Here is a 13,747-nt window from a genome sequence, read left to right as displayed (position 1 = left end):
CAGGATGTTGCCACACTTCACTCTTTCTTCTTCAGTGATGGTGTTTTTTCCTAAAATAAACCTTTTATTTTTTGTCCTAAAGGACACAAACTAATTTTCATTCTCTCTAAAGATCAGTGAAACTGAATTTATGAACTGAAATTATTCAACATTTTGAGAAAACAAGAGCTCTTTGTAGTCTGTCCACTGACTCCAGCATATTAAGGGGCTAATTTCAGAAGCCTTGCACACTAAGCAATGTTTGCTGTCAAAACATCACATCTCATTTTTTCCTAAGAAGTTTGTAGCACACTGTGTGGAAGCAGCAGTTGTTTCTACATGTCTTCCCATGTGTTAAGTGACAGTAATGGATGCAGAACTTAAAGCAGTCAACTTTTTAAAGGTAAGGGAGTTTGCAAACTGTCACTGGTGACAAAACCAATTTCAAATAGGAACAGAAACACTGTGTAGAAAAGGACAGGAGAGACCTCTGCAGTTTGTTAATTGAGTAATGGCAAACTTGTGGCAGTTTTTATGGCACCTGTGCTTTTCACTTTTGTAGCAATTACCTGCAAGACCTGAGAAAATGAAAGAATACTGACAGGAGAGAGTTGCCTTGAACCCCAGACTGTGTTTTATCATCCCACTGTAGTCGTGTAGTGCCATTACCAAGGCAGTGCTAAAGCAAATCAACTCTGGGCATTGCTTGGGGCTGCAGCTTCTCCCCACTGACATTCCCCTCTTCTAACCAGGACCTGGCCCTGTGCACTTTTAGGAAATGCTGGTGCCTTTATGAGCAGTCCATATAACAACCCTTGCATAGCTGCCCTTGCCATACCTGAGTTTGTACTTGTTCTCTCTCTGGGCACAAGCATCCTAATACCAAGCCCAGATCAGTCACTACCTCCTTGCCAGGAGCCAGCAGGAAGGGATGAGAAAGTTTGAATCCAAAAGCCCTTTGCTTACTACCATGTAATTGCCTGAATGAAGGATGCAGAAATTTCTTCTAGGTCGGACAAAGAGCCCACAGTCTTCCCTGGAGGTTGTTTTCATCCAGTTTCAAATTACCAAAAGGCAATCTGGAGGAAGAATTGCCATGTAAGAGCCCAGTTAGTACAGCTGGACAGGAGTGGGGACCTGGACCTGTCTCTTCCTCTGCCTAAAATGGTTCCGGGTATCTCCTGCACAGGCAGGCTCATCTTTACCAGTTTCAGTCTCATGGATGTTGTGCCCCAGGAGAGAAAGGTCAGTGCAAGAACACAGCTCCAAAACAAGCACAAATCTACAGCCCTGTGCTGAGGGCAGTCAGCTGGAGGGGAGAACAGTGTGAAATCCACACACTCATAATCACTGGGGGGAAAAACAGTGGGAAAAACTGGGACCTACTGAACTCTATTTTAAAGCACCTAAGTCCTTATTTGGATTTAGCCAGGGAATTGAGAGATTTCACAGAAAATTAACCTGCACACATGTATGAACTTGCGTGTGAGCAGGCTGTGGGCAAAGGAAATCCAGTAAGTAGTGCTCTAGTTGTGTTTTTAGCTGGCATATTACCTGCTGCCCTCAAAGCGAGGAGAAATTAAGGAAATCAGAGCCTGGCAGTGAACAATCTGCCTGTAAGCCCCTAAGTGAACTTGCTGAGGCAGGAATTTTCTATGTAATGTGAGACAAAAATACTGTAATTTAAAAATAATGAATAAAACAAATTAATAGAATCACAGAAGCAAGAGCTAAAGGGTACTTTAAATCAGTGACTAAAAATGGGATTTATTGGGCCACTTTTTAAATGTATGGCTGCCTTGTCACCATAAGCTAAGGAAGATAAGGCCATTTCAGTTGCTATATAAATTTGGAGGGGAAAGGAGTTAACATGTTACAAATCAGAAGAGCAAGCAGTGATCACCCCAAACACCTGGAGGAAATAATGAAGAGGGGTCCATCCATAATAAAGAAAAAATAATAATTCAGAGGAAAAGATCAGGTCCTTTGGACAGATATACCCCTTTCACAGGCAAACATTAAAAACTTTGTAACTAAGGGGACAAAATACTAATTGGTTCTTTGAAATCAGCCAAAAATCCAGGTTCCTTTTACTATTTTGTATCCACCACCCATTAATTCACAGCCTGCAGGACAGATTACACCTGTCACTTGTTTATATTATGTTCAAATATTTTTATGTCCAATGGATTAGCACATACTTTATCATTATTGTTTTTTAAAAATCCCTTTTGCAAGACCACATAACTACTCATTTTTACATGGATCATGCCATGTACCTACAGAAAATGTGCTCTTGCCTTTATTTCATTACCAGAGCACAGCAACAACATTTAACAGGACTTCCTTGCTTCCCCTGCCTGTGAAAAGTCCCAAGTCTGCACAGGGACATCTATTACACCCTTAGCTACTTGAAATAATATTTAGTCTATCTTATGGATGATATATTGATACCTTGCTTAGTCACATGGCTTCATCCGCCACACTACCACTTCCTCTTTGATGGCAGTTGGTGCTTTGGTTTTCTCAGCTCTATTTTTGGCCAATGTTGCCCTGATATTTCAAGCTTCATATTTTTTATTCTAATAGAAAATGTTCTGTAGTAGTCTTGTCATCTTTCCTAACTTTTTTCCTTCCAGCCATTGCTATTACTCTGGAAGTCAGTGTAAGTTCCAAGAGAGTCCCCTAACCCTCCTGTGATTTCTGCACAGCTTATTATCCAATTTTCTCTTTCATTTTAAGGTAGTACTTGGGGCATTTTTTTTTTCAGATTCCCTTCTCTCATTCCCAGAGCCCTTTATTTCTTTTCAGGTCAGCTTTCAGCAACTGCTAGAGTCTTATGGGACCTTTTCATCCCAGGGGAGGAGAATTAGAGTCTGAGCTTATGCTGTGGATGCCTCCTGTGAGTCTGCAAGACAGAGGTGTGAGAGGTAGCTGGGTGTAATGAGAGGCATGGTGGCAGGGGCAGAGATAAGGAAGAAAACAGTGGGAACAAGAGAGGCCAGTCTCTGGCTGTACCACTTTTATTAAAAGAAAGATAAACACTATCAGCATCAAGTAATTCTTTTTTTTCAGATGGATACAAAACTAAATATCAGAAATCCTTGCTTGGCAGATGCTGATGTTCTTTTAGATATTGACTGAAATCCTTACTGGTTTCAAACTAGTCATTAGGGGCAATGAGACAATTTTCCCAGTGGCACCAGAGTTTAGTAGGAAACAGCAGGAACTCCATCTCCTTGATCTTAAAAGGTGACTGGGGACAGTCCAGCATCAATGGGGAAATGATCCATGCTGTTCCACTGCAGCAGGGATCCCAGCATCCTGCTGAAAGCCAGAGGTGCTGCTTTTACCTGCCTCCCTGATACACTTAGAGGGTGAGGTGTCCATGGAGAGCACTCTGGGACTGCCACAGGTGTCAGCAGCCATCTGGTGAAAATCTCCAAAAAATTTTTTCCAGCCCCAGTGCAACAGGGTTCATAAAGAAGAATCAGGAGTTCTTTTATTAAAGATTCTTTTATGGGTCTGATTGCTTCCTGAAAAAGATTGTCCAGAAAAAGATAAAGTATCTAAGGACAGAGATTTTCTTGTTATACTTCATACCTGCAGAAACAGTATTAGCATTACTAAATTATCAGTTATTTCACAGATTGCTTACCTGAAATGTAGCCTGTTTGGCTGCATGGCTCAGTGCAAGTTAGAGAAGTCAGGCCTCTGGTTAAGATGAGAATATGAGTAAAGGTATCATTGCAGTAATTTGGAGAAGAGAATCTCACCCAAGTCCTTGCTGTGATAGACAAAAAAGTCCTGTCTTACTCAGAAACTTTCCTATGATGAGACAAATGCAAGGTACATACAATAAAACTTTAAGAGAATCCCAAGAAATCTCACTTAACCTCATTTGTTTTTACTTTATGAAGAAAACTTTAAACCTGTACTCGACAAGTTCTTTAGAGAACCAGGATTTTAAATGCAAGCTGTTTACACAGCAAATGGAAAATTAACTAATTAAAGGATGCCCAATATATTGCATTGTTTAAATCTCAGCTAAGCTCATGGGTTTATAGCTTCTAAGGCTATAGAAGACTAACGAGAACATTTTCCCTAACCAGTGTAAACCATGGGTACTCTATGATATGCAGCAATCTTTTTCTTATAGAAAATCAGTCTTCCTTAGTATGAAATGGAACACTTGGAAGATCTGTTATGTGACTGAAAGCAGAGAATTTTTAACATAATGTGAATTCTCTACTTAAAAACATAAAGTGATAACAAATCAGATATATTCTAAAAATCTGATTCAGAAGCTTTTTATAAAAAGATGTAATTTTCTAAATGTTTAATACTTGTTTCCACATGGAAATGTGCCCAAAAATTGTATCTTCTTGTTGAACAAGTAACTGTTTTTGCAATGATCTAGTCACCTCTTAAGCTAGAATTTTAAATACGAAAACCTGACTAATGCAGGTCAGATGCATGCATACATTGGAAGCCTACCTTATATGTTTCCTTTTTTTCCTGCTAGTTATTATGGTAAAATCACAATTATAACATTTAGGAAACTGAGGCACTGGGAATAATATTTGTTGAAGGAGGCATGGTAAGGCACTGTCTGTAAATATACAGTAGGCAAGCACTGTCACACATTCATGATCCTTCTTCACAAATGCTAAGCTCCATCCTTGCTTATTTGCTCTTTATTTCATCTAGATTCAAACAAAAACACCAGGCCGTTTATTAAAATAAGTCAAATATTTGTGAAGACTCACAGCAGTATTTCTGTAAATGGTGTTAAATCAGATATGCATCAGACAGTAACAAACCCACACAATACAATTTGAAGTTTAAAGATAAAACTTCCCAAAGGTTGAAGCAGTGCTGAGCTCTGCAAAGCTGTGGAAGGCAGTTTACAGTAAAGAAAAACTCTCTAATGAGCAATCAGCAAGTCCTGCATTATTTATTTCTATGTTGTTCTGATACTTCCAGAGAGCACAGAAATGAAAAAAAAAACTCCAACCATCTCTCCTAACACTCAGGGGAGCTGTGGCTTGAGGTGATGCCAAAATCCTGCCTGTAATTCTTCTGAGGGATTTCACTACATTCTCACGTGATGTGATACAAAAATACCTTGCACAACACTCTCTGAGTTTATCATTTTGAAACATTAGTTATAAAAAAAAAAAAAAAAAAAAAAAATCACATTTGGAGCTTACAAGTGTTCAGAAGTTTAATAGTAATACTACAGAGATGCCTCTGGGCTAAGGGGACAGACAGGGGTATCTTGAATGCCTCTTATCCAAGTAATGAAACCAGTGGGGATACCCACGAAATAAACCCTGCAGGAGTGGCAAGAGTCTGACAGGGTGTGGGCACACTGAAGCAGCAAATGCAGATAAAGAACAATGTTTTTCCTTCTTGAGATGTGATAAGGCTCCTTGTACTCACTTTCTTTGCAATATAGTCAGATAAGCAATATGTAAAAACGATCACCAGCCCGTAGATTTAAAATATAAAATTTGTAGATTTAAAATATCCGTGACTAATACCTGTCTTAGGTTTCACACCTAGCAGCAGCCCCTCTGGTTTGAATTCACACCTAAGTCCTTGTGGTGTTCTGGCTTCCTGGCTTATGTTGGTAGTGAAGGGTATGAGCTGCCAGAGGAATCATTTTGTTAGGGTCTCTTCAGTCCTAGTTGCATGCAAAGCCACAAACTCTTTCCTGTGCAAAGGCAGCCTGAGGGGACCATTCTAAGTGCTTTCTTCTGTGATGAATTGGTACAAAGACTGTTGTAATTCATGTCAAGAGCCAGGTTAAATTAATCACTATAAACCATAGCTCTTTTTTTTTTTTTCACATTACAGCTGAGATTTCTTTAGGATTTCATTACTCGGTCATTACTTTGCATTGGAACAATGCCTGCTGGTCTCCACCTGGTCAAGCCATGTATGCTAAATGCTCAAAATAAAAATTAAAAAAAAGAAAAAAAGATGGGCTTTGACCCAAAATGCTTATAAGCAAACAAATCTTAAAAAAATCAAAATATGACAGAAAAACCTAGGATGTGATTAGAAAGGTAGAAGTGGGATACTCAAGTTCTAGCCACATTCCTCAATGTGGTCTATGGGCTTCTATTACCATATTTTCACCCATATTCAGTCTCAAGAGGGTCTTTCCAGGCAAAAATTACAGACAATAATAATTCAGACAGGAATAACAAAGATACCACAACCTATCTGCAGGGCTTATCAGGCTTCATGACTTTTCCTATTAAACACAGCAGCAGGTTACAACTGAAATTCCTTGAGTCAGGGATACACATATATAGGGTATATTTTATGGAGTAATTTTGCTGTGTTTTAATGTGTTCTATGCTCAGGTCCATGACTGTAATGTAACCCATGACCATATGTGTCTAAAGGTAACCAGTCCCTGTCCCCAAAGCTATTGTGAGAGCAGAGGCTAAATGACTGATTTTAGATATTTCACATGTAGCTAAAAAAAGCTGTTCTCCATTCTAGAAGGCAAAAAACCTGATCCATGTAGATATCTACCTTCAGGTTAAGTGCATTCAGTAATTTTTAGGGTAGAATTCAGCTCTAAATTATTATAATTAAATTTAGGAGTGCATAAGCGAACAGATGTGACCCAAGTGCCTAATTCCATTATAGTTAATGCAGCTTGAAAAAGATATTTAGCTACCAGCCAAAGGTGCTGGATTTACCTGCTTAGGTATGGCCTCAGTGCCATTTGGGATGCTGCATCTTATCTGAAACCCTCATATGCAGCTGGCAGAACAAGACACAAGAAGTCTGAGAGATCAGTGTCCTTCAAGAGCAGCTGGAGACCATGAATTTTCAAGCATTTCAGATGACACCAGATGTCTATGGGCACAAAAGTGCATAAGGTTTTAGGTGTTTAAGATTAGCTGAATGACTTCAGGATCCACAGACTGCATCTATTGATTATAACAGAAGCTTAGCCCTGAGGCTCATATGTAATCCATGCCCAGGCAGCTTCTTAGTCTCAGGATGGTAAACCAGATGGAGAGAACTGTGTTCCAGGGAACATTTGTGGCAGGAAAATGCTTTTATTTCTATCTAAATTTATGAAAAGATGACTGACGCATTTTTAGTTGCAAATATCCTAAACTCCCCTGCTCCTCCTATACAGACAGAGAATTAATCAGGGATGTAAAATACCAAATGGGAGTTTAGTTAAGGGATTACATGGTAATTTATAAAATAGTTACCTTACCTGTAACTTCATGAACAAGAGTCTGGGAAAAGCTGTAAAATCAAATTCAAGAAGCATTTAAAACTTTCACTGGTGGAAAAAGTCAAATCAATTGTGACTTAGTAGCAGAAAACTTCAAATAGGAAAAAAAACCTAAGCATTGGAGAGAACAGCACATTCAGAGCTCATGGACCAAAGGAATGAATTTTACATGAACTGTGTTCTCCATGCAACCACTGTTGCCTGTAGTATTTCCACAGCAGCTGATTCTAATAACTGTTACATGGAATTCATTCCAGGATTACAAATACCTGTTCTGTGCATCAGTTGTTATCTCCCAAGGTTAATGGAGCTGGCAGAGAAAGATGAGGGCACAATTTGACCAAAGACACTTCAGTTGTTCTATTGCAATTAAACCCCAGAAAGCATCATAACTTAACAAAAACTGGGGAAAAGATTATCCATCTTGTCCTGTAAAAAAAACATCTTCTCTCAAGTGTCCTCTGATTTTCTTCTGTCTGTGAAAATGAAATGTAAGTGAAATGTAAATCATGCAAGGTTATTTGATAGAGCAACAAGTCACAAGCAGTGCTGTGAAATCTGCTGTTGCTCAATGGCAGTGGAGAGTAAAGATTGCCAAGAGCTATGTCCAGTGTGCACTCTACACTGGAACTTGAGCATGGAGACTGGAAGTTCACAGTTCTGGTGTCAGATTTGGGTTGACCACCCTGTAAAATTGAGATACTGAGATACAAAGATCCCACTCACTAGTAGAGATCTAACCAGAACTCAGAGCAAGAGAAGGCACTGAGAGATGACAAGAGCAGAAAGGCTTTTCAGAGACTCACTTTGGTGTTTTGCACACCAGTTACCATTTAGCCAGCCAAGGGCAGCCACTGACAGCTCTCACAGCATGCCAGACAAATGTAACACAGAAACTGCAAACAGTAAGCATCTTAAATGAAAGTCAAAGACCATTATCTTGTTAAATCAGATTAAGTCTGCATGGAATTGTCAGAATAAATTGTTTGTTGAGGAGTATCAAAGACATTATCATGGTATTTGTGAAAAGAACAGGAGGAATTACTGGTCACCAGCTTTGGTTTAGATGGAGGACAAGAATGCCAAGGGAAAGTTATAATACCAAATATATTATGTTCCAGAAAAATGTTGCATAGAAGCATTGTGCTGAACAAAGATGCTCTATTTTTATTCTAGAAATTGTATCCCAAATCTCTTTGTGAACCTATGAAGATTTTAAACATTGTTGCTTGCTGTTTGTATTTGAAGGTCAACCCTAATCTGGCTCCTCATGTTCCTTGCATTTTCAGTTACACACTACTGATTAATTTTTCCTAAGTACCTTTCCCTGCCTGCACAATAAATCCATGTTATTCGTAATTTCTGTCTAGATATTCTCTTAATTCTACACTGACAAAATGCTATTTCAAATTTCTTTTAGAACCAGGAACAACTGTCACACTACTGCCATTTACTTCATTTTGTATTTATTTGAGTGACTCAGCATCACATCCCTCATGATTAGGAACTGTTTTGCAATTCCACTTTATGATATATCAGTAAAATTTTACCTTTCCCTTAACGTGTCCTTCTGAGATACCATAAAACTCATTCGTTTTAGACAGTTTTCTTGCTGATTTTTTCCATTACTCAAGACACTTACCACTAATGTAAACCCCATTAACTCTTCCCTCACACCACAGCTAAGAATCTGACTGAAAAGCAAAGACTGGAATCAATTTCTAATTTAGGAAGAAAATAACTGCTTGGGAAGAAAATTAGTTAAGAAGGGAAAAAATAATCAGAAATGGTTGTGGCAATTACTGCATAAAAGTAAGAAATTTACATCTGCAAGAAGTACAAATATTTAAGATGGTCAGATGTTCTAGCTCAAAGACATTTGGGTTGTCCTTCTAAATTTTTGTACCAGTTTAATCAGAGCCAATACACCTGCCCTTTGTTTTGTCTGTATCCTGATGCAGCACCTGATGAACCAATTCTTTCCCATTTCCTCTTGACAGAGTCAGATATTGCCTCTGGCTCTGGTTCATTCTGCAGGTCAGTGGCTGATCTCTCTTCCTCAGTACATTTTCAGCATCCTCTTGTTCTAACTTCTCTCCAGAGCACCTGTGCCCAAGAGAAAATAGGAAGGGGAAGCAAAGAGGTGCTAGTGGGTGATGGGTAATGCCAGGACAAAGCAAGTTCAGTGCAAATTAAAAGAAATTGATGAAAATATACTGCAGGGTGAATTAGACTGGCTATGGAAGCTTAGCAGAATAAGGGTGAGGATTTGAACTTTAGGCTCTGCTCCCAGGGACTGCTTTATAATTCTCAGTCACCATATAATGACAAGCAACATCTCTTACTGACAACAATATATTTCAGGCAAAGAGGGCTGTGCAAAGGCAAAGCTGTGGCTTTGAATCTTCCCAGGCAAGGAAGGGCACTGAGCCAAAACTCCCACACTTTGACCAACTGCTCTAATACCAACTCTAAGAATAAAAAAGATGTGCTGTCAGTTCTGAAAGAGTATTATGGAAATTCATCCTATGGAAAGCCGAGCATGAACTCTGTAACTACTTCTTAAGGTTTCAAAGGAGAAAGAGAGGCTGGAAGACCTGGGTTTGGATCCTCCTGTCAGCTCATATGACATATATGACAGCTCATATATCTGAGCTGTTTTGCCCTGTCTCGACTGCGGTGTTCTCTGGCTATGCTGAAGACCTTCTCTTACTTTGGGAACTTTAAAGTAAAATATTAAAGCAAATATGGTAACCTTAATGGACATGTGATTTGAGATTTTGAGGATTTAATTTGGATTTATGCATCTTCAATCCCCCAAAATAATTTCCTTTGCATCTCAGTTTCATGACCATACAAGAATTCTACTTAAATTCTTTGGATCCTCGATGCAATCAACACTGCAATTGTTCCTTTGGACTGGCAGCTTTCTCTGCAGTCAGATACTCATGGGCCAGACAGAGCTTTACTGATGTCTCTGAGCCAGTTTTCAGAACAGGCACCATATATCTTATAAGTTGATGATTAACAATATATACAGATATGTTTACATTTTGAAGTAGGTTTAAACTTAAAAATAGCAAAATTTGCTTTACATGACAGACCAAAAATTAAATTAAAGTTTTTTTCTGTATCCTCTCCAACTGCAGTAACATATGGAAGATTCACTCATTGGTTCATATATCAAGGCACCTTGTCTCAATTGTTTATGCCTTTTACAGGATGGCTATAACCAGAACTTTAAATCTGATTTATTCAGAAAAAAATTGAGGAAAAAAAAAAAAGAAAGAAAAACCCCACCTGTAAATAATACTAAAACAAAGCTAGAATTTAAAGGAAACCAGGAAAGTTTACACTTAAATTTTATTTAGCATTCACTTTCATATAATATTTGCTCAGTGATAATATCTCTGAGTTAAACTGCATTCCAATATTGGTGAACAAATGTCTTTTTTTTTTTTTTTGTCTTGCAGAAGAAACACTTAAAGATCAGCAACTGTAAATCATGGTCAAAATTCCTCCTGACTCTTGCTCTCTTCATACAGGAGCTGGTTTAAAACACTGCTTTTTTTGAGGGCTTTTAGACTGGATATATCTTCGCTTACAACAGGGACATCTTCACTTTGATCCTCAGTTATCAGATCTTCACTGTCTGACAGAGTACAGAGGAGTGAATCATTTTCATAGGTAGGAAAATAATACCTGAAAGCAAGAAGGCATAATTACTGCATAGTCACATACTCTGTTTGAAAGAGATTGAGCATATTTTGAGATTGGATTTTAAAAAAGCAAAAATGACAAAAAATGACAGTCTAGTTGTCTGGAATGACAGTAAACAGCACACCCCAAAAAAATCAGGTGGCTTGGATGCCTTAAAGAGCTGTAGAGAAGAGTTGGCAACAGACAAGTTCTTCCCTCTCTTTCTTTATCTCTATGTTGTCACAACTGAAGCCACAGATCCAGATCTGTCTCATCACAAATGCTGAACTGAGATGTTTGAGTAAGAACTTGCCCTGGGCTTTATCACCATCATCTATTCAGGTGATATTCAGACTACTGGTCTATTCAGACTACTTAAAATCTGAATCAGTGTTATGTTACACTCTCTGTTTGCTATGGAGAAAACCAAGGGTAAACAACCAACTTGTTTTGATGCCTAAAGCTAGGTAGACATTATGCATGCAAAATTAGACATGCAAAAGAAATAGTTTTCTAGAATGCTTCTAGAACCATGTGCCCAGATCATATCTTTTCTAGTAATCAAGTATGTGTCAGATGTCCATCATGGCCACGATCTGCATCTGTGAGGAGAGCCAAGAGCTGGAAGAATCTTAGGCCTACAAGTGAGGCATTTGAGATGTCATTTTGGTGCACAGATTCAACCTTGGTTCCACTAGAAGGGAAAGTGCTCTGAGTGCATTTTTCACCCTTCACTGCACAACTGCAAATACAGGCAAAAGACAGTTTTGCAACAATAAATATCACTAGCATACTAACTTGGCAGTGCAGACACAAATAACAGGGATAGGGCATCCGGGATGCAACTAGGAGAGAAGTATTACATATTCATCTTAGCTTCATACAGTACAGAAATTATAATTCTGAGTAGTTTTGAGACAAGTTATTATTTTATCACGTCCAGTAGAGATGGAGAGCTCAGAGCACTGTTGCAATAGCAAAAACTAGAAATTTCAACTTGGTTTTACAGACACTATCAAGTAACAGTAAAAATGCTGGAAGAAACTTGTGTGCCCTTACTGTGGTTGATCCCATGTAGACTTGGCTGGTAGGAATGTGATGTGTTTGGTTTCTTCCATATGAGTTATCAGTTCTCCTTTAGACTGAAATTTCTCCTGGCAGTTGTAACAACGACAGTGATGGATTTCTCTTCTGATGAAGTTCACTAGCTTTACTTGCTGATAAAAGTTCAGACCTGGGAGAGATGGTAGTGGGCAAGCATTGAGGAACATGAGAATTTACAAATGCTTTCTTGGATTAAGCATAAAGATTGATAAGGGTTTAGTGAAGACCAGTGCTGAATGCTGTAACTTAGCAAATTAACTGAACAAATGCTTTTCTCCAGCTGCAGGGGAACTGGCCCTTCTTTATATCAAAAAAATGCAAAAACCTTTCTTCCTCTCAATCTACAGCAAAAAACATTGGCCAAACACAGCTTAGAGCAGGGCCTTCTAAGATGCAAGCAAGACTTGACAGCAATAACAAAACCTCTAACAACAATAATATGAATTATTATTATTATTGTTGTTCTATAATCATTATTTTTCCAGGGCTCCAGCAGCCAGACCTGGGACTCATAGAATGAGTATTTGTAGAAACTACTCTGCAAAAGAATCCAATGGTTTAAAAAAATGGTCTTAAAATGGTTTAAAAAAAAAAAACAAAACACACATCTTTGGCACTAATAGGAGTTGCAGAAAAATAAACTGTTCCTGTTCTTTTGTAAGATGGCAGAAACAGTTGTTTTGTAAGCTGGTAGAAACAATTTCCATAATGGAAAAGCTAAATGTCTGAACAAAAATCAAATGGATGCAGTTGTTTTCCAGTATTCTTTTGATGTGGTTTTCTCCGTAGTAGTGGCAAATTATGACAATTACAGCATCTCTTACTCACCATGATCTGATTTTATTTTAGGAAAGTCAAATCCATGTGATTTCTGGAGGGCAAAAAAAAGAGGAAAGAATAAAATATCTTATTTCCACTACTTCTACTATTCCAAGTTAAAGACAGCTCAGCTTTTCATAGACTGACACAGAAGTGTGCACATTGACATGCAAACACTAACACATAAAAAAATTCCCAAAAGTTTTGTTTCATCAGAAACTTTCATATTCTGTTAAACTGCAACGCTCCGGTTAAAACGTTTACTAAAACTGAAAAACAAACTACCAAATGTTTTAATTCATCAAGTGATTACATAATTAAAGATGCCCTTTGTTGTTAGCACACTCACTATTAATAGCTACTCATACTCTCAATGTAAAACGTGACTCCACTACATATTTTAGAGAGCAGATGCTGCAGATGCATGCAGTACTTTAGCTCTGTGCCAAAGGGGGCATTCTAAAGCAGCAGATAATTTCAACTTAACAAGGATGCTACAATCCTACTTGGTAATTCCAAAGTGTTGAAAGAATGGATATTTAAAACAAATCCTACCTGCATGTGAAGATACAGTTTTTCTGTGGTGTTTTCTTGTTGTTCACAGAACAGGCAAACTGCACACACAGGATGCTCTTCCCAGTCAGACCAGTCTCTTATGATTAAGAGTCAAAAAGATTCATTTAATTGTGGGAAAGAGAAGAGAGACTTTGTGAAAGGGCACTTCACATTCTGCATTCACAGCACCAAAAATAAATCCAGATAAACAGAATAGCTGAAAGGAGTGGAGAGACAGTGTGGATTTATAGCTGGAAATATCATTAGAATCTGGTTTGCAGGCTAAAAAAATTACAAACTCAAGAAAAAATGAGC

General features: G+C 38.2%; 1 protein-coding gene and 1 long non-coding RNA gene across 5 annotated transcripts in view; both read right to left on the bottom strand.

Moving 5' to 3' along the window:
* The window catches only part of LOC139791425 (uncharacterized), a 30,427-nt gene extending 22,936 nt beyond the window's left edge, over nt 1-7,491 (bottom strand). The window contains exon 1 of the long non-coding RNA XR_011723919.1: nt 6,702-7,491. This is a non-coding gene — a long non-coding RNA (uncharacterized lncRNA). The remainder of the gene's footprint in view (nt 1-6,701) is intronic.
* Nucleotides 7,492-10,600: 3,109 nt separating this feature from the next.
* Nucleotides 10,601-13,747, bottom strand: part of ZNF277 (zinc finger protein 277) — a 52,171-nt gene continuing 49,024 nt past the window's right edge. For all 4 annotated transcript variants that reach the window (XM_071733662.1, XM_071733663.1, XM_071733664.1 and 1 more), the window contains 4 exons: nt 13,433-13,529; nt 12,887-12,929; nt 12,014-12,188; nt 10,601-10,957 (listed from right to left, as the gene is read on the bottom strand). In XM_071733662.1, coding sequence (XP_071589763.1) covers nt 10,765-10,957; nt 12,014-12,188; nt 12,887-12,929; nt 13,433-13,529 — 508 coding nt within the window. In that variant the 3' untranslated portion in view covers nt 10,601-10,764. The remainder of the gene's footprint in view (nt 10,958-12,013; nt 12,189-12,886; nt 12,930-13,432; nt 13,530-13,747) is intronic.

The sequence above is a fragment of the Heliangelus exortis genome, chromosome 1 (assembly GCF_036169615.1).
Source record: "Heliangelus exortis chromosome 1, bHelExo1.hap1, whole genome shotgun sequence".
Taxonomy (NCBI): Eukaryota; Metazoa; Chordata; class Aves; order Apodiformes; family Trochilidae; genus Heliangelus; species Heliangelus exortis.
This window is presented reverse-complemented; position numbering and strand designations above follow the sequence as displayed.